The sequence below is a fragment of the Balaenoptera physalus genome, assembly GCF_965194825.1.
Source record: "Balaenoptera physalus genome assembly, chromosome: 20".
In the NCBI taxonomy this organism is placed as follows: domain Eukaryota; kingdom Metazoa; phylum Chordata; class Mammalia; order Artiodactyla; family Balaenopteridae; genus Balaenoptera; species Balaenoptera physalus.
Genome location: NC_138901.1, coordinates 47449314 through 47470401, shown reverse-complemented (window position 1 = coordinate 47470401; position 21088 = coordinate 47449314). Strand labels below are relative to the sequence as shown.

Sequence of the window (21088 nt, the reverse complement as noted above, 5' to 3'; positions counted from 1 at the left end):
TTTGGGTATCAGTGTTAAATGTTATTTTCTTTCAGAATTCAGAAAATAAGATGGATTGAGAAGTTATAAAGAAAGAGCTATAGTTAAAGTAGAACTTCCTGCCTTAAAATTTAGTTGTTTGAAGTATTTACATTAGAGGAAGAATAAGTGTGGGCAGTATGTTCTCAAATGCTTGCGTGTTGTCTCATCAGTGCTAAAGGACAGATGGGTATATATTCTTAATTCTTTTATCCAGTAAGTAATAATTGAGCATCTGCTATGTGCCAAGTACTGTTTTAGGTGCTAGAGATATATAACTGAACAAAGCCAATAAAATTATCTGCCTTCGTGGAACTTTCATTCTAGGGTGAATGTAGAAGTTGAGGAGTGGCTAGATAATAAACAAAGTAATTAAAATACATGATATATTAATTGGTGACCATTATTGTGAAGAAATGTAAAGCTGGGTAAAGTATACCTGATAATCAAAAGTTTGGGTGCTAAGTGAAGGTAATGTTTAAAAGGAATAAGATGATAATAGCCACTCTTTTAGGGTGGTCTGAGATCATCTCAGCTTTGTGACCTCAAGCAGGTCATTTAACATCTGGACATCATGTTTCCACATTGATAAAATGAGTAAAATGGACTAGATGATGGCATAGTATTATCTTCCAACTCTAAAGTTGTATTCTGTGAATTGAGCACAAAGATATGCCAGATTTCAGAGAGATTACTGAGAAATAAATACTTGTATATTCCTGGTATTGAGTTATATGTTCTACAAACATTCTAATCCTAAATTATACAAAATGGTTCTCTCATCTTCACTGTGAGGGTGAAGGTCATTCTGGCGGTCGTGTGCACAGCGGATTGGAGCAGGGAGAAACTGGAGGCAGAAAGAATCTGCATTTAGAATAAAGAAGGTTGGCATGGCACAGTGTTACTAGCAATAAGCAGACGCAAAAGGGACTACTTTGGAAGCATCAACAAAACTTGGTGACCAGGTTTTAGAATAAAGAAGGTTGGCACGGCACAGTGTCATTAGCAATAAGCAGATGCAAAAGGGACTACTTTGGAAGCATCAACAAAACTTGGTGACCGGGTTTTAGAATCCAAGAATAGGGAGCAATCAAAGGAAATGCCAAGGTTCTCAGCCTGGTAACAGTGTCTTTAGTTACACACATGGAATAGAGGAAGAGCTTACTGATGTATTTACCTTCTCCAGAAGAGAAAACATGCATAATTTGCGGGATAACATGATCCGTTTTATACTGCAGTGCGTTTTGATGAGGCTGTTTGTGGTTCATCTTGCTAACCTGCAGTGCGTCTCCCTTGCCAGGACTCCCCTTTGCATAAAGCCCTCTTTTGGGTAGCTGTGGCCGTGCTGCAGCTCGATGAGGTCAACTTGTATTCAGCGGGCACCGCACTTCTGGAACAAAACCTGCACACCTTAGACAGTCTCCGGATATTCAATGACAAGGTGAACAAGCTTCCACTTGGTATTCCTAAATACCAAGCACATTAGAGCTCCTCCCTCTTTTCTTGTTGTTATCTTTTAAAATCAGAAGAGGTCCATAACTTAAATACGAATTTCTGTAATGCAACTTATTATGAGTATAGTTCCTTACCAGCTCATAAAAACTGTTTAAACTTTGCATATTTTTTATATAAAAATAGCAGAAAACAGTATTTGCCCAATATTAGTAAACAGAATAGGGATAAAAATAGTAATAATAATAGCTACCATGCTAGGCCCTATGCTGTCCAATGCACTGTACACTCAGTTGTAATTTCATAACTCAAAGGTAAAAGTTAGCATTCCCCACCCCCATTTCACTTCACGAAGAAATAATCTAAAAATGAGCTTACTTTTATTGAATTATGGTACTTAATGAAAAATAGGTATAATTAGAAGCAGATAAGGAGTTTGGAGAGTCTAAAGGAAACTTTTGGATACTTAATTGTACTAGTTTTTTGTTTGCTTAATCCCACTTTAAAACATACCATCACCACCCCTCTTAACATTTATCAGCCTTGATTGAGGTTGGATTTTGGTTCACAGAGGACAGTGGAAGGAATATAACAGTAAGAAATTGTATTCCTTTTGTCTTTGGAGAAAAAAAATGGGACGAGTCTAGGAGAAAAGAGAGGAATTTTAAGATAGATGTGTGCATATAACAAGAGATTTGCTTGAAGTGAAATTAACAGAGGTTGTGGGTAGAAAGAAACAGAACCAGAGCATGGTTTTAAGTGTGAAGATACCTCATCTAAAAATTATTCGTTCAGTCTTATGTAGACCCAGAACAGCTGGGGCTCTGGGAAGTATGGAAACAAAATTATAGAGGTAGAAGCTACCTTGAAGTTTATCAGTCAGACCTCCATTTTACAAGATAGAAAAGAACAAAGAAGTCAAGTAACTTGTTCATGTTTGTACATCTGATGTGGGACTAGAACCTCTCTTTCCTAATCCCCATTGCCCTCTTCTGGGGTGGTCTTCGGACAGTGGTGGTCAGAGAGATAGCTACCTATTGGCCATTTCTGTGAATATAAGAATAGTTGTAAGTGAAGTGTTTGTCTAGGAGTATCTGCCTTGGCATTTTCATTGCCAGAATAGCCCATTAGCAGAAGCTAATATTGCCTCCACTGCCCCAGGATACTAGGAATCAGAGATAATAAAGCCTGTTAAAAGTCACCAGAATGAACGACGAATAAGGTCTGAGAATCTGTTGTATAACCTGGTGACTATAGTTGATAACACTGTAGTGTATAATTGAAATTTGCTAGGAGAATAGAACTTAAATGTTCTCACCAAAAAGGGGGATGGGATATAAATATGTGAGGTGATGGATGTGTTTATTAACTTAATGCGGGGAATCCTTTCACAACATGTATGTGAGAGGATATACATTCATCGTTCAAATCATCACATTGCACACTTTAAATATCTTACAATTTTATTTGTCAATTATACCTCAATAAAGCTGAAAATATATATATATATAAATTGAACATATAGTAGGTTAATACTTTATATAATATTTATATGATATTCTGCAACTTGCTTTTTTATTTAACAATATAAAGTGAACATCTTTCTAAGCATGTATATATATACACACACACATAAATGTGTGTGTGTATATATATACATTTGTATGTGTGTGTGTATAATTCTTTCTCATGGCTGCAGAGTATTTTACAGTATGCATGAACCACAGTTTATTCAACCATTTGCCCATTAATGAATATTTGATTTGTTTGTCATCTTTTCTATTATAAAAAATGCTCAAAACATCTCTCTACATTTATTTTATAGACTTAATGCTTTCCTTTCTTTGAGATAGAAATCTAGACAGACCTGAACATGACCCTAAATACCTTCAGTTTTTGCTTTAAAAAAATCTCTGTGCATAAGGAAATCACAGGGCTTCTTTTTTTAAAAATGCAAATTCCCGGTCCTTATCACCTCTCATGATTCTGAGATGGAACCCAGTACTTTCCACCTTTAAACAAGCATCATCAGTGACTTTAAAGCAGGTATTCCTGGTACCACACTTTAGGAAACATTGACGTATGTGCACTGCCATGTGTAAAACAGATAGCTGGTGGGAACCTGCTGTATAGTGCAGGGACCTCAGCTCCGTGCTCTGTTTCAACGTAGATGGGTGGGATGGGGGTGGGCGTGGGGAGGTCCAAGAGGGAGGGGATATATGTATACATATAGCTGATTCACTTCCTTGTACAGCAGAAACTAACACACTGTAAAGCAACTATACCCCAATCTAAAAAAAATCTTAATTTAGAGGTCAAGTTACACCACATTTTTGAGTTTCAATTTCCTTGTTTTCCCACACCAGAATGTCACATCCACCAGGGCGAGTAGTTTTTGTCTGTTTGGTTCACTGACGTACTTGCAGAGCCTAGAACCATGCCTGGCACATCAAAAACATGTGATGAGTATTTGATAAGTAAAAGAATGAATGAATGAATCTGTCAATCCGTAAAGTGGAGCTAATACCTATTACATAGAATTGCTTTAAGGTTTCAATACAATAATGTATCTAACACTTGTATACGGCAGGCACTCAGTAAATATGAACTCTCTTCATTCTCTTGAATTTCCAGTCATCATAGTACACAAAGTGCCAGCTACAGTTCAGTGCATGGTCTTATTTAAAATAACAGTAATTTTAGTTTTTAAAAAGTCACCAGGATATAAATTGACAGTCACTTACTTTGCATTGTAAATCAAAAAAGCTGTTTTATCTTCCATCACCTTATTATTTATATGCTTAACTATCTTGCACTAATTTATTTGCAGTACCTTAAATGTTCTGTGGTTTTCTGTAGTCACCTGAAAATAATTTCTCTCAACCTGAAAGGAGTATTTACCTTGTCATAGCTGTTGAACACAAACAAAAACCAATAAGTGATCCTTCCTTTGTGAACCCCATCAGCCATCTCATGATTATTTTTTAATAGAGTCCAGAGGAAGTATTCATGGCGATCCGGAATCCTCTGGAATGGCACTGCAAACAAATGGATCATTTTGTTGGACTCAATTTCAACTCTAACTTTAACTTCGCACTGGTTGGACACCTCTTAAAAGGTAGAGGCCTTATGTCAGAATATTTTTATGAAATGGTGTCGAGAAGCCAGAAGTAACTGAAATGATTGAGTGCTTGAAATAATTTGGCTCATGTGTCTCACTTTAAACGCAACTGTATGTCTTATTGAGTTATGTTTTGTTCAGTATATATTTTAATAGAACCTAATTTCCACATCAAATATCAAATTTCCTTTAAAAAGCAAAGGAGTTGATTCTTATAAAATTTCTAAGTACTAAACTTTCTAATAGCTGTTTTATTAATTAATGCTACTTATTGATAAGTATCTTTTTGATTATCAGAATAAGATAGACTGCAAATCAATAAATGTTATTTGAGTAACTCATGTTAGAAAATGTTATGTTAGCGATTTGACCACAGATTTTCTTAACTTGTTACTAATTTACTGTTGATCAATCCTGTTGTCACATACCATAGACCCTCACCCTTCTGGTGCCCCATCCTCCCACCTCCGCATTTCTGCATTGCTTATAGCAGTGATCTCCAGCTCTTCCTCAGAGCCAGCTTGTTCACTCCCTCACCTGACTTTACTCCCTACTGGTGACTTCGCTGAGTGTTAGTTTTGGTTTATTAATGTGGGGCAGTCATGGCCCAAGACTGCAGTTAACAGGAACGGCAAATGGGGTGAGTCAGAAGCAAAAACAGTGTAAAGTATGGCCTGGGATAAGGAGCTGGCGTGAATTGCTGGCTTTAGATTTGGTCAAAATTAGAGACTCAAACTAGAGCTTGAATCTGCAGTTAGGTATCAGTTTAAATGATTGTTAAGCTTGAGGGATCATAGAGGTTCCCCCAGTTTTTAACCAAATATATATATACACCTACCATTGTGAATGTATACATTTGATTTCACCACCTTATGAAATTTCTGCAAAAAATATTGACAGTTTTAATCTCTAAAGTGAATAGGCATTGCTCAAAAGATACTACATTTACTACAGGATACCAAGAAGATGGATTGCAACTAGGCTGATAAAATGCTTGTTTATTCTGTATTTCTAGAAGAATACCAAATATTTTCAATGTACAAATCCCCTATTTTAAATGGAGTCGCGTTAGTGATTAAAAGTTGTCCAGAGATCAAGCTTACCCTCTAATCAACCGGATTCTTTGGGCTCTGAGAGCTTATACTCCCTATATCATAAGACTTTTTTCTTTAATTAAAAAAAAAATTGAAGTGATAGAACCCTATTTTCAAAGCATATCTTAAGGCAAACTACACTAAATAGGTTTTTAAAAATTCCTTATGCTGCTTTAGGGAATAGAAGATCTGAAACACCATCATCTTCTAATTTTCCTCTCCCTGAGGTACCTTCGAGTTCCAGGGAACATTATTCTATTCTATACATTTTTGGTGCTTAATCCTATATGTAATTAATTAACTATTCACATATGTATATATTTTACCTTCCCAAATGGCTATTCCCCTTACATACTTCCTTTCCTTGCAAAGTTGCTAGTCACAGAATAAGAATTCAACAGATACTTGATGAAAAAATGAATTAACTTCTTGTTTGTTTTTATTTTTTGTAGGATACAGGCATCCTTCACCTGCCATTGTTGCAAGAACAGTCAGAATTTTGCATACACTACTAACTCTGGTTAATAAACATAGAAATTGTGACAAATTTGAGGTGAATACACAGAGCGTGGCTTACTTGGCAGGTAAAAACACAAAATAGACAAAATTAATCTTACCACAGCTATATCTAAGGACCATGAAAAAGGTACAGACACCTCTAGGTCCTTCCGCTGGTTGCTTGGCAGGGTAAAGAGTTCACAGTTCAGTCCTGTGGCATTGGTTAAAATTTGGAAAGTTTTGCCAAAACATTTTTCCTTACAGAAGAATTTGCATTAATATGTGAAATGTGTTCCCTTAGTCATCTTTGGTTCAAGACACCACGTGGCTCCCTGTTGTCTGTCATAAAATCTAGAAGCCTCAGCCTAGCATCCTGGGCCCTTAAGCAGCCCTCCTGATTCTGTCCCCTTTCTCTAATTTCATAGGCCTCATTTTTTATTACCTCTCCAAATGGATGGGCTATTTTAAGCTAATCTACTTGCCATCTCCTAGAAGTGCCTTTATGCTTCTTTAATATTCATTCCTGATGCCCTTTGTTTTACCTAGACTGTCTGCCCATCCCCACCATTCCATTATACCGTCCCTATCTGCTCTTATCTGATTTGTGTTTCTCCTCTCAACAACACTTAGCACTTATGTATAACACAGTTCTTGAACATCGTTGTTTGTTGGAAAGTGCTGATTCCCAGTTTAGCAGACTTCAGTTTGTGGCAACTTTTTTGTTTGAATTATTTGACCTTGGGCAAATCATTTAACATTTCAGAGTATTTTTCTAAGAAATGGACCTTATAGTCCTGCCCTGCCTACCTTTTGTGTTTGTTGAGGTCCAGTGTTTATTAAAGCACTTGACTAATATAAGGTGCTATTTAAATCTCTTTGTAAGTTTCATGTTTACATGCAGTCTTCCAAAACAGACTGTAAACGCTTTAACATAAACAAGTCTGTCCTAAGTGTTTTATATCCTTAAACTTCATACTCTCATGTTTAACAGCTATTATTCTCTTCAGGAGGTTGTAAGAAGTATATCCTAATTTAAGTCACGCTTGTGATTTATTAAATTTTTAAATCTTCCTTCTTTTTCCTTTTAGCTTTACTTACAGTGTCTGAGGAGGTTCGAAGTCGCTGTAGCCTAAAACATAGAAAGTCTCTTCTTCTTACTGATATTTCAATGGAAAATATTCCTATGGATACATATCCCATTCATCATGGTGACCCTAGCTATAGGTAAATGGACTTCTTCTCCCACAATTTCATAATTACAATCAGGTTTCAATATTCCATGCCAATGGAGGCAAGCAGCAGAGTAATCCAGAAGGTAATATAGAAGGGACTCTAAAGATAACCTAGGAAGAGTGTGTAAATCAAAACTCATTTTATAAATGTACAGTATTTTATGTGTGTTAGTTGAAGGAAAGTTCTTCTAATCTAATTGTGCTAATTAGTTAACATTAGTTTGCCTCTTTTTAAGCACAAATCAGTTGAATAATGAAAAGAGATGATCTTGAAAGTATCGGATTGCAGGAGAAGGCCTAGGAAAACCTGATGTGAAATATAAGCAACATTACATGCTTAATGATAGAAAACTAAGCTATACAGATTTGTAAAAAGATACACATGCCAACATATTTATTGTATTTACTCATATCACACTAAAGTTACTAAAAAGTCTTCTATAGTACAGATTTAGATGTTAAGATAATCATATTATATCCTGTTGTATGTTGCTTTGAGTGGTATATTTTTCACTAAAACATAGAGAAATTACATGAAAATAGCATCATTTGGAGTTTTTTTATATTTTCAATTAAACAAAGATACCTTTAAAGTTTTAGGTACAGTGTTGAACATGGGAAAATAATCTTGTGTTTGTAGTGCTTATATCATTAAATTTATCAACATCCCACTTTTTGATAAAAAGCCCTCAGCAATTTCCAGCTGAGATGTTAACAATGTATGCAAAAGCTTTCCAGGCATACTTGGCTTTCAGTAGTCTTACTCTTCAGTCATTCCTATGATTATATTTCTTTGAGATATGCCCTTTTTGTTATGAAAAGGAGAAAGTGAGTTTGACTGTGTTCCCCCTTGGTTTTTAAACCAGGGATACAATTGCTTATTTAGACCTGATTCTCCCTGATTAAAAAATCAATGCAGTACAGTTCAGTTGAGCATTTGTTGAGTACCTACTGTGTATAAGATGTCATGGCAAGAAAGTGGATACTTCCTGGGGATAGATTAAGAGTTTGTACCGTAAAGAGCTTTAAAGTACAGTTTTAAAATTACTTGATCTCTGCCTTTGGGAAATACAATAGTCAATTAGGAGGGCCAGCAGTGGTTGTATTTGTCATCATGTTTATTGATTCTTCTCAATTGTTTGTTTTAATCTCTCAGGACACTAAAGGAGAGTCAGCCATGGTCCTCTCCCAAAGGTTCTGAAGGGTACCTTGCAGCCAGCTATCCACCTGCGGGCCAGACCAGTCCCCGAGCCAGGAAATCCATGAGCTTGGACATGGGGCAGCCTTCTCAGGCCAACACGAAGAAGTTGCTTGGTTAGTTTATCTAAATTATGTAGAAAGTTTTAGAATTCTTTTCAAAAATGGTCAGATACTTTCACTCCTGGAAAATTATTTGAAGCTGTTCAAGATTATCAAAATTTCCTGTTTTTGATGTAGCAAAGTCTTTGATGCCAATTATGAGAGAGTTTGATAGATCAGTTAAGCCATATCAGTTAAGATAGAGGAATGAGAATGAGATCTTGAAACAGTTTTGGGGGGATTCTTAGACTAAATATTGTGGCTCTACTTGTTTTATTCTGCCTTGGCCAGGCAGAAGGGAAATGGGAGTAGGAGAGACATTAGATACTCAACAGAAAAGGAAGAGTCTTGCAGCATTCAGATGCAGGGCCTTTAACAATATATTTCCCAAAATTACCCTCTGAGGGCAGAATACATGAATATGCTATGAAGCTATAATAATACTATTTGCCATCTTTTCTTTAAAAAGACAAAAAGGTAAGAGGTTTTGATTACTGTAAGAAGATAGGGTTCTTGGAAGTTAAAATTGCTTGGTTATATCAACATTTGACCATGAGAAATATACCTGAAATGCTGTGAGACCCTTTTTCCCTTTTCAAAAACTGAAGTAAATAACGAGAGAGCCCACTGATCCCACCTCACCACAGATTGAATGCAAAGGTGCTCTTACACAACTTTGGCTAAAGAAGTATAAAATAAATAACCTGCCAATAAACCATGAGAGAAATTGAAACCATGAATGTTAATCACTATTACTAATCACATAGGACTGTTATCTTTTTTTTATTTATTTTATTTATTTATTTTTGGCTGCATTGGGTCTTTGTTGCTGTGCGCAGGCTTTCTCTAGTTGTGGTGAGTGGGGGCTACTCTTCATTGCGGTGCACAAGCTTGTCATTGCGGTGGCTTCTCTTGTTGCGGAGCATGGGCTCTAGGCGTGCGGGCTTCAGTAATTGCAGCACATGGGCTCAGTAGTTGTGGCACACGGGCTTAGTTGCTCCGCAGCATGTGGGATCTTCCCGGACCAGGGCTCGAACCCGTGTCCCCTGCATTGGCAGGCGGATTCTTAACCACTGTGCCACCAGGGAAGTCCCAAGGACTGTTATCTTTTGTTTGAGTTCCTTTCTCTTTATACTTTTCCATAAATAATGTTCTAGGAGTTTCCTGGTTACTTTGTGTTTTGTGATTCTGAGTTTTCATGCCAAGGAAGTTGTAAATGAAAAACTAACTTCAGAGAAAATGCAATATTGAATTCATTCAACCCATGTGGTAGACGAAAAAGTTACAGTCTTTGCCCTGGAGTGGCTCATAGTTTGGTGGCTAAGACTTATAATCAGGCAATTGCAACAGCATCCCCAGGTGCCATTAAAGTAAGGAAATTAGGAAAAGCTACAGAGCGGAGGTAACATTTGAACCAGATCTTGAAAATTTAATACATGCTTGCCTGGTAGGCACAGGATAAGGAAGGCATGTATTCAAGAGAGGGGGGAAATAGCATAAATAAAGCAAAGTCAGGAAAAGCACTGGGGTACGAAATGAGGCTAGAGAAGAATTGCAACTAGTTTGTGGGAGACTTTGTGCCATGTTAAGAGATTTAGCCTTATCATGTATCCAGCAGGGATCTTTAAGTAGGGGAGAGACGTTACAAAATTTTATTCTTAGGAAAGGTTTTTGGCTACAATATGGAGAAATAGGAAGAGTTTTTTCGCAAGGGAATCATTTAAGAGATCGTTACAGCGGTCCAAGCAAAAAATGGTGTAGGCCTACACTAAGGCAGGAGCAGTGGGACAATGGAGAAAAGGAATCAGGTGTGGGACTTAGTGCCTGACTCTTTGGGCCAGGTGGGGAAGGAGAAGGCAGTGAAGGATGTCAGAAATTTCTGGCTTCAAAAACTGGCTGGGGGCTTCCCTGGTGGCGCAGTGGTTGAGAGTCTGCCTGCCAATGCAGGGGACACGGGTTTGAGCCCTGGTCTGGGAAGATCCCACATGCCGCGGAGCAACTAGGCCCGTGAGCCACAACTACTGAGCCTGCGCGTCTGGAGCCTGTGCCCCGCAACAAGAGACGCCGTGATAGTGAAAGGCCCGCGCACCACGATGAAGAGTGGCCCCCGCTTGCCGCAACTAGAGAAAGCCCTTGCACGAAACGAAGACCCAACACAGCCAAAAATAAATAAATAAATAAATAATCCTTCCCTCTACTTTAAAAAAAAAAAAAAAAAAACTGGCTGGATAGTGATTCCATTCACAGAGATCAAGACTAATATATTTATAGTACAAGATAAATTTAGGTTGGTTGATATTATATTTGAGGTCCCGTCAGGATTCTTGGCGTGTATATGTAAGAGATAAATGAGAACATACATCTGGAGTTCAGGAAGAGAGAAGTGGACAAGTGGCACATTTAGAATTGATTAGTTCATTAGACAGCTGAAGCTACGGCAGTGGAAGGAGATCTCCCAGGAAGAATGCAGAGTGTAAAGTAAAAAAGGAAGAATGAGAAAAGTAAGAAAACTAAACATAGAGAGTGGTGTCCTGATCTCATGCAGTATGAAAGCACGAATTGGTTTTTTTTTTTTGGCTGTGTTGGGTCTTCGTTTCTGTGCGAGGGCTTTCTCTAGTTGCGGCAAGCGGGGGCCACTCTTCATCACGGTGCGCGGGCCTCTCACTGTCGCGGCCTCTCTTGTTGCGGAGCACAAGCTCCAGACGCGCAGGCTCAGTAGTTGTGGCTCATGGGCCCAGTTGCTCCGCGGCATGTGGGATCGTCCCAGACCAGGGCTTGAACCCGTGTCCCCTGCACTGGCAGGCAGACTCCCAACCACTGCACCACCAGGGAAGCCCGCACGAATTGGTTTTTAGGAAATTTGATATTTAAAGTCTGGTCACTAACTGGATGCCTAGCCTTGCGACTTCAGGCTAATCTCTTAACTGCTCATGGCTTCCTCAGTTTACAGGTACAGGAAGTGAAGAGGTTGGACTAGATTCTTCTGGGCTGTTAAATTATTTGACCTTGATTTTTATGACTATTGTGAATAATTATTAGTATTAAAACTTGAGGTTAATAGAACATTAAATTTCTCAAGTGTTCAATTGTCATATGTAATTATAGTGGCTTCAGTTCTGGCTTTTAAAAAATAATACTGTCAAAAGTATTCCAGATTTGCTGTTAGAGCTGTACCAAGAAGAATAAGAGAAGTTCTTAGAATATACAGAACAGAAATATATAAGTTCCAAATAATCCAGTTTCAATACTTTTACTTTAAGAGACAGGTATTTAACATTGGTATAATACATGATTAGAGAAACTCAAAGCCAAGTGGGAAACGGTACTGCTTGCTATTTTTGAAGCATCTCCCAGTGTATCTATTATTTAGTACTTTTAGGCATGCACATCCTTTTTTCAAAGCCTGAAGAACTAAAACTTTGATTTTGTCTACTTTTAGAAATTCTTCATAGGTTAATGACTCATTCTTGGCACCAGCAGAATGCCTTAAATTGAAAAAAGGCTGTTCAGACATAGTTGATCTTTGCTACTAAACAGCACATATCTCTGTATTTATTATCAAATATTGTACTTGTTGGTGGAGTTTGGTTTACCTCCAGTGTAGTGCATGTAATCTCAATTTAATTTGGACCAATAAGGCACATCCTGTCCTGAAACAGAACAGCTGTGTGGCCAAAATTCCTTGAGAAGATGGAAAAAAACAGGAGAGGAGAGGAACTCTGCCCCAGGGATATGTTTGAGCTTTCTTTGGGTCCTTAAGTGAAAACTTAAACACTTTATGCCCAAACATTTTCTTTTTAGTATATTCCTATTCACAGACACTGTGGTTAATGAACTTCCATATTCTGTAACTTTTGTTTATAGGAACAAGGAAAAGTTTTGATCACTTGATATCAGACACAAAGGCTCCTAAAAGGCAAGAAATGGAATCAGGGATCACAACACCCCCCAAAATGAGGAGAGTAGCAGAAACTGATTATGAAATGGGTGAGAAACAAAGTTAATAATTAATCTAGATCATTGAAAGTAAGGAGGGAGAGTACATTAAAGCCATATTTGCTTTCCAGCCATTTCTTAGTATCATTAGGATAAAATATAGAAACATTTGCTCTTTTTCAAAAGACAAAGACAAGCTATACAGTCCTTAAAATGACAGATATCCTGAAACCTGTGTAGAAAGTAATCATACATATGATATACAACATTGTATACAGCTAGCCAGAACTTTTGTATAGGTGAATAGTAATTTTGTATGATATTTATGTTGATATTTTAAGTGTCTGTTAAAAAGCTATCGAATTTTAGAAGTGACATTAAAATATGTTAGGTGAAGTAGTATCTAGTGTGTTATATTTGATTAATATAGCTGATTGTGTTAATCCATATCTTACCACAGAAACTCAAAGGATTTCCTCATCACAACAGCACCCACATTTACGTAAAGTTTCAGTGTCTGAATCAAATGTTCTCTTAGATGAAGAAGTACTTACTGATCCGAAGATCCAAGCACTTCTTCTTACTGTTCTGGTAATATTTTTTGCTTTTTGTGGGGGGTTTTTTCCAGTCTACTCTTAGAAGGCCCTTAAATATTAAAAACATGAAAGGAAGGCCAAATTCTGCTTCTCACCGAAACAGGTAACAATTCAGCCACAAAGTAAAATGTTTTTTGTTTACTTTTTTTTTAGGCTACGCTGGTGAAATACACCACGGATGAGTTTGATCAACGAATTCTTTATGAATACTTAGCAGAAGCTAGTGTTGTTTTCCCCAAAGTTTTTCCTGTTGTGTAAGTATCTCCACTTGTGTTTAACTTTTGTATCTGTCTTGAAGTCAAATGTTTTATAAAAGCTTAGGAAAAGTATCACCCAGTAGTGTTCACTGGTTGTGGAGAGGGGAACGTGAAGTAGTGTGATAGTAAAAAAAAAAGTAGTGTGGTAGTGATTTTTAGCTTAGAGACAGTGGGTTTAATGGGACCTAGGACTAGTTTTGGCCTGCCGATCGGAAAAAACATTTTTTTTTTTTTTTATTCAAACAGAAAGTCATAAAAATTATAATCATCCTCATCAGTTCACTCAGTCCCATGTAATTAATTTTTTTTTCATCTTGATCTTTTGTTAGCACTTTTATGAATTCATCAGTTTTCCATTAGAGTTCTGAAAATGCTTATTCATTCAGTTCAGCAGTATAGTCAGTTACCAGAAACCTGTACTTGTCAGAGTGGGAAAAACATTTTTTTATCTTGTGATTTTCTTACATTGTTCATTGTGATGAGCATTGTTTATTTCCTCACTTAGGAGAAAGCTGTTAGATTGCTATATTTAAATCAGCATACCTGTTCTGTTTTCTTTTTCAGTAGAGCTTTTGTTTTTAATCCACAGCTGCGTGAAAACAAAATTGACTTCTTATTTGGGAGATGAATTTTATTCTCTCTTAAGGGCTAAAATCATATTAGCCTCAAAGTGTTCAAATCTAGATAACCCAAAGAAACTTGGGAAACTCTATTCCTAATCTAGGCCTTCTATGTAGTATCATTATTTCTTTGTTTTTGTTTAATCTTATTTATAAATTTCAGAATTCTATATACTTGGTTCTTGGTTATTTTTATTAATGGGGTATAGCTGGGTTAGAAATAGTTAATTTCCTCAGAAGTTTGAATTTGATCATATATTCCACCCCCTCCAAGCTAATTTTGCTTTCCTCATTCGATCTGATTCAGCATTTATTAAACACTGATTAATATTAAATTTAGTTTTAACTCCTGGGTACATATCAATAATCAGCAGAAAGAGATGGTCCTAAAGCATGCTGAGTGGCAGACAGAAGCCAACCTTGTCTTGAGCAAATAATCACCACATATAGTTAAGCATGGTTATATGACAGTGCTAGTTAGGTGCTTTTACCATATTTTCCTAATGAGTTAAACACAAAAGACAAAACAAAAAAGCAAATACACACGTTCATTAGAGAAAAATTGGAAAAGCACTCATCACCCTTCATTTTTATCATACTGTTCTAGGGAAAAATATTTTCCAGTATATATTTTCATTTAATTTTCCTTTAAAATGTTCCTCTGTTGACTTTTATTTTTTTAGGCACAATTTGTTGGACTCTAAGATCAACACCCTGTTGTCATTGTGCCAAGATCCAAATTTGTTAAATCCAATCCATGGGATTGTGCAAAGTGTGGTGTACCATGAAGAATCCCCACCACAGTACCAAACATCTTACCTGCAAAGTAAATAAACGTATCGGGAGGAGGATGGTTGATGAACTTGAAACATGTGTGCTGTTAAAGAATGCACTGGCTGAAGAATTCCTTATGAGGAATAGGCTTGTTCACACCTCTCTAATATGCCATTTTCTGACTTTTAATTATGTGTTCAGTACAATAAGTGGTTGACAACTTTTTAACTAAAATATGGTTTTATACTGGGTATATTTTCAGTGAGTTTTAGTCTACTTTGACACTCATTCTAAAAAAAAAAAGTTTTCACTGTGTGTGGGGGTTTTATATATCATCAACTATATAATTGCTGTTAAGACTGAAAGAGTGTCATGCTTGCTATAAGAGTAACATTTGATTTGTTGCAGGTTTTGGTTTTAATGGCCTATGGCGGTTTGCAGGACCCTTTTCAAAGGTAAGAAAATATCTTTTTCTCTATTGACAAAATGAAAGTTTTATTTATATTACTGTTCCTGCTTTAAGACAATATGTTGAAAACCAGAATGATTCACAAAAAACACATATATTATTTTTATTAAAAATTTTCTACCACAAGATTCTTTCCAAGAGGCAACACCTTTAATATGTTTATATACTAGCTTTTACAAAAAAAAAAAATTCAACTAAATTTATGCTTGACTTTTCAGAAACGTATGATAAACCTCTGTAAACTTTCTGCCCTCAGTCCCTCATGTAATTGATGATCTTAATGCACACATTTAGGTATCTTGTGATTAGGAAGGAGCATTACATATGTTTAAAATCTACCTTATGACCTAAAATTAATATAATGTTATATGTCAGTTAAACCTCAATTTTAAAAATTACATAAAGAAAAAGAAATTTACCTCAAGAAAACATTTTTCCTTCCAACCTGTTGCATTAGATTCACTCTTCCCTGAATATATCCTCATTTGCTCCATTCAGTTTGTTCTTTGATTGGTGTTAGTTGATATAGTGCTACATAAATGTGTATTTAATTATTCTCTCTGTATATGGTCTCTCTCCAAATTGATTGAGGTTCCTTGAAGGCAGGACTTCTTTTTCTTCCCCTAGTGCAGTGTTCTAGAGATAGGGGTGCTAAATCAATATGAATTGCATAAATCTTGTTCTGATTTTAACAGTTGAGTACTTAGTTTTGTTTTGTTTAGTTATTACTGCATATCTCTTGATATGCAAAGGCTGTCATTTAAAAAATGGGCCTGAAGTCACAGAAATAAGTATATCATGCGGGAACTTTTGCAGTTTGATTGCCAGTAACTCTCCGAGCCCTTCACAGTATTTAGTTAGTTGAATCTCTACATGGCAGCTGGAATGATGCTCTGCTCATTTTCTCAGTTTTGGAAAATAGACTAGACATCATTCCTGATGATTGGATTGTCTCAGAATTAATTCAGTCTTTGTGCATGGCCTTCAGTAATCACAGGTTCATCTGGAAGCTGTAAGTGTTAGCTGAATAAAATTCCCAGTTGTAAGTCCCATGGTAGTCTACAAATATTATTCCACCCCCTTTTTTTTTAATGATCTGTAGTACAAAGGAAGAAAAATAGTAAATTAAGCCCAAAACAAAAATTGAATTTATCTTTTTTGGCTTCAAGGGGGATTTACAAAAAAAGAAAAAAGAACAGAGCTAAAATAATGTCCTATTTTCCATTACAGCAAACACAAATCCCAGACTATGCTGAGCTTATTGTTAAGTTTCTTGATGCCTTGATTGACACGTATTTGCCTGGAATTGATGAAGAAACCAGTGAGGAGTCCCTCCTGACACCCACATCTCCTTATCCTCCTGCAGTGCAGAGCCAGCTTAGTATTACTGCTAACCTTAACCTTTCTAATTCCATGACCTCACTTGCAACTTCCCAGCATTCCCCAGGTCAGTAAATGTAATCTTTATATAAATTTGAGCAATAATATTACTATACCAACATTAGGAATTCCCTTGTTATCAGTTTATAGCAGATTTTGCTCCTTTTTATCATGAAATTCATCTTACATTTCTTCTTTACCTTGTAGCTGATTTGAATTTTGGTTTCTGTAAAGCTGTCTACTTTCAAACAGTTATACAAAGATAGTGAAATGTTTAGAGTGTTCACATAGTGTTCCAAGGTTGATAAGTTTTTAGAGTTTAGGCAGGAAGAGTAACCTAAGGTATATAACCCTGTAAGTGAACAGAATTATAATTCCCTTACTAATTATAATTCACAGTGTTTCTGTGTCCCTGATACAGCATACTGTATCCCAAAAATAAACAAAATATAGTAGTGCCCCTTTTCCCTGCTGCCAGCAACAACCTGAAAATCTAGGAGTAAATAAACAACCAGACAAAAATGCCACCTCAAAAAAATAACATCTTAAAGCCCATAAGCATATTCCTGACTCTGGAGTCACTCTTAGGTCCAAGTGGGGAAAGTATGCCCATTCAACATGCAACTAAGAGGCAGATAAACTGAGGAATAACAGCTAATAGCTCGGGTGGGGCTGAGATAAACAAGATGGCAGAAATGGCAAACGTACAGAACTCTGAGCTTTTTCAGTGACAAAGCGGATGATTTCTTATGACTCTGTTCAAACCCGGGAGGTATTATTCAGTTCATTACAGAACTGACGCCATTGTGTATTTATGATTACAGTGGGTAATGAAGGAAAGCTTCCGTTGTGGTCATGTATTCTATTCAGAAAGATATCTTTCTAAAATGGTTAAAATTAAAAAGGTTTTGTGTTTAAAGTTCATCATCTGAAAAGTGTACTTATGAAACACCTCATGCGATAAGGAAAAGTTATCAATATTAGATGTAGTTAAGTGTTAGCATGGATTTTCTTTTAAAAAGCCAAATGATGTATTATACTATTTTGTGATGTTTAAGATCCATAAATAGAATTCCCAGTTTATAATCTCAGTTTTGCATGAATGTTTAAACATATATAGTTTTGAAGGTTCTGAAGAACTTGGCAAATCTAATACCCAATTCATATTATAAACCATTATATTAAATAACTATATTCATCTATTAAGCTTTGGTCAACAACAAAGCCTTGGTCAGCAGAGGAAACAAATTGTTTAATCCAGCATTTATTTATCAATCACCTTACTGCACCTAGTCAGGTTTTCTCCCCAACAAGAAATAAGAGAAATCTGGCCAACTTTTTTTCCCCATATAACTGTGTTTATTTGGCCTCTGTCACCTATTCCCTAGAACAGTGTTTCTCCAAGTGTGGTCCCAGACCAGCAGCCTCAGCATCATTTAGGAGCTTATTAGAAATGCAAACGCTAGAATCCCACTCCAGACCTCCTGCACAAGAGACTCCAGGAGTGGGGCCCAGGCGGCAATCTGTGTTTAATAAACACCCAGGTGATTCTTATGCACTAGAGTGTGCCTATGATCTTGCCCCATTATCAGCATTTCAACTGTTAAAGCCAGGGCAAAACTTTAAGTTTACTTTCTTCTAGATACTGCAGCCACTGAATTCTTTCCCTCATCACCACTACCCCCCGCTTCCCGCCATAAAATCTTAGCATTTTGGAGCTAGGGGTTACTATAGAGGTAATTTAGTTCTAGGCTCACAATGTTGTGTGTGAAGGGGAGACTGAGTTTAGAAGAGCTAAGTGAATTGCTTTATCACACAGTTCTTATCTAGAACCAAGGCCAGTGCTCTTTCTACCACATTCATTGCCTACTGTATCTGTCATCTTTCTTCCTTCCCTTCCCCTGCCTTTCACTTTTTTTTTCATTTCTTTCTTTCTGTCTCATTACTTCCATCTGCCTTACCGTAAGTCCACCGCTCCTTTTCTTCTGTAGAGCTCTCTGTCGTCTGGGTTAGTCAACCACTGAAGTTAATCACAATTAGAAAATTCGTAGACTGTCTATATTGATCCTCTTGTTTTTAAAGTTTGGTTCGTTTTGACCAATCTTTTGCCTCTTGGGCTACTAAAGTGATGTTAAAGCTGTCAAAATGTTTAGCTGTTTTTACATTGACTTTTTTTTTTTAACCCAAACTAATTGTCAGGGGTATTTCTGCCCATATTTGCCCACTGATGGAGACAATAAAATAATCAGATTAAGAATAAAGGTACCAGTACAAGTTCTTCTGCTAGTTGATTAACTGTTCATGTCCTGTGTTGATTGGACATTAGCCATATCATTTGCTTAGAAAAGTAGTCCTACTCTGTAACCTCTTATTTAGAATTGTTTAGAGAAATCAAAGAATAGCATATGTGGTTTTGGTTACAGTTTTAAACCTACTGTGTCGCCTCCAGTAGTTCTCCAAAGGTGGCTGCTTGAATAGATTATAACACCCTGGAAACCTCTGACTATTCTCAAAAGAAACTGAAGCTTTAAAAGTAATACAATTAATTAAGTAGAATAACGGTGTTTTTCTGTCTCTAAATTGTAAATTATATATCCTTTGGTTCACCACATTATTTTACTACATGTTATTAGAGAAAGAGTTTATCTTTTCAGTAGTAACTTTACTCTTCGATGAAACCCATTTGTATCTCTAAACTGTGGGCTCATCTCCATGAAAGGATCCTGATTTATTTATCTACCTAATTATTGTGTTTTTGTCATTTGCTCTTAGGGAATACCTCTTAAAAGAGTTAATACTTTGTAACTAGGTATGCTGTTTTATATCTTTAGCTCCTTGTAATCTTACATCCCTATCTCCTCAATTCTTTGTGGATCTGAGTTTGCTGATATCAAAGGGCTAAAAGAAGTGATGAATCTAATCCAGATTCATAACTCACTCCAGCATTTCGGCTTCGCTATTTGGTCGTATAGAAACCAGAATATTTCCCTGTCTCCACTTCCATCAGCCAAGTCCTAAGCAGAAGTATTTAAAGAAGCCCTGTGTCACTCCCTGAAATGGAGCATAAGTGTGGCTTGCCATCAAATTACCCAACATCAACCTGCACTAGTCTACTGAATTTTAAACAGGTGAAAGCTCTGTTTCTTTATGTCAAAAAGCAAAAGTTGCTGATCTGCACACAGCTCAAGCCTTTGCTTCAAACTTTCCCTGTCAGTGCAAGACTTTGCTTTCTAGATCTTTGGTACTTAGCAGGATCGGCCACTAAGCTGTATCTTCTTTTGGTCTCCAATAGTCTCTGCTGTCAAATTAGCTAGATAAGAAATTCATGAACCCCCTCGCCCTCCCCCATGAAACACTAAACCTTACTTAGGAAAAAATTTTGGTGATAATTCATCAGTCACCAGCTTTTGAGGAAGTAGCGGTCATTTACATAAAGCAGTTGTCTCTGAAAATCCAGTCTTCTTGACAGATGATCATAGCCCACTTGTCTATCCCCTTAGCACAAGAAGGATTGTTTTATAACTCCATATATAAAATTACATAAATGACTGTCTTCTGACCCCACTCCTAGTAGAAGTTGACTTGGTATCAGTGGAGCCAGTGGACTGTACTCAGAGTTCAGTGCATATGAAATTGTGTTAACTGTGGTCCTTTTAGCCAAATGGACATAAAACTTTGTCTCTTCAGATTTTCCCACATGCCACTATGAGAATCTTGAAGAGAATCCATAATATTTACTCTCTGATAGATAAGAATATTTCAAATTTGATATTGCGATCCATTCTTAGGTCCATTGTAGCTGAGCTGGACATAAATTGGAGAACCAGGATTAGAACTAGAAAATAAAACCTATCTACTAAAAATGTTATATATGGGACTTTGTCGTGCTTAAGGCCAAGCCATAAATGGCTCTCTTACAGGATGAGCAAAGAAGCCTTTTTAAAAGCCATATTGTGAGTGCTTTATAACCATTTCAAGTATGCATTCCAAATAGTCTTCCTGTATCCTCTTTAGATATTAAGGAGCAAGTATACTAGAAATAAAAATCCAGATGGAATTATATGGATTTTAGTACTCATTAAAAAGAAATTAAATAGGTTCATTTCCAATGTATTAAAATTTAATTTATACTCTACCGAGACCTCCTAATATTTTTCACACTGTAATTTAATTCAGTAAACATTCGAACACCTATTTTGTAGGTATACACTAGGTACGCTGGAACATTTAAAGATGAGAGAGACACTGGTCCCCAGAGACTTGACAGTTTTTGCCTATGGATCTCACTATTCGGTTTCAGCTAAAGTTGTTATTTCCTTCTGAGTCATGTTGTTTAACAAAT

At 36.6% G+C, this 21088-nt stretch overlaps 2 protein-coding genes across 10 annotated transcripts in view; one reads left to right on the top strand and one right to left on the bottom strand.

Annotated features, from left to right (window-relative positions):
- Positions 1 to 21088, bottom strand: part of EVI2B (ecotropic viral integration site 2B) — a 449729-nt gene that overhangs the window by 62339 nt on the left and 366302 nt on the right. The window lies entirely within an intron of this gene.
- NF1 (neurofibromin 1) overlaps positions 1 to 21088 on the top strand; it is a 254686-nt gene that overhangs the window by 222512 nt on the left and 11086 nt on the right. For 7 of the 9 annotated variants that reach the window (XM_082442255.1, XM_082442249.1, XM_082442250.1 and 4 more), the window contains 11 exons: positions 1319 to 1459; positions 4462 to 4588; positions 6138 to 6269; positions 7272 to 7407; positions 8572 to 8729; positions 12579 to 12701; positions 13111 to 13241; positions 13400 to 13500; positions 14807 to 14949; positions 15306 to 15352; positions 16597 to 16813. In XM_082442255.1, the coding sequence (XP_082298381.1) occupies positions 1319 to 1459; positions 4462 to 4588; positions 6138 to 6269; positions 7272 to 7407; positions 8572 to 8729; positions 12579 to 12701; positions 13111 to 13241; positions 13400 to 13500; positions 14807 to 14949; positions 15306 to 15352; positions 16597 to 16813 (1456 nt within the window). The remainder of the gene's footprint in view (positions 1 to 1318; positions 1460 to 4461; positions 4589 to 6137; positions 6270 to 7271; positions 7408 to 8571; positions 8730 to 12578; positions 12702 to 13110; positions 13242 to 13399; positions 13501 to 14806; positions 14950 to 15305; positions 15353 to 16596; positions 16814 to 21088) is intronic. The other 2 variants (XM_082442253.1, XM_082442256.1) reach the window with 2 other exon arrangements.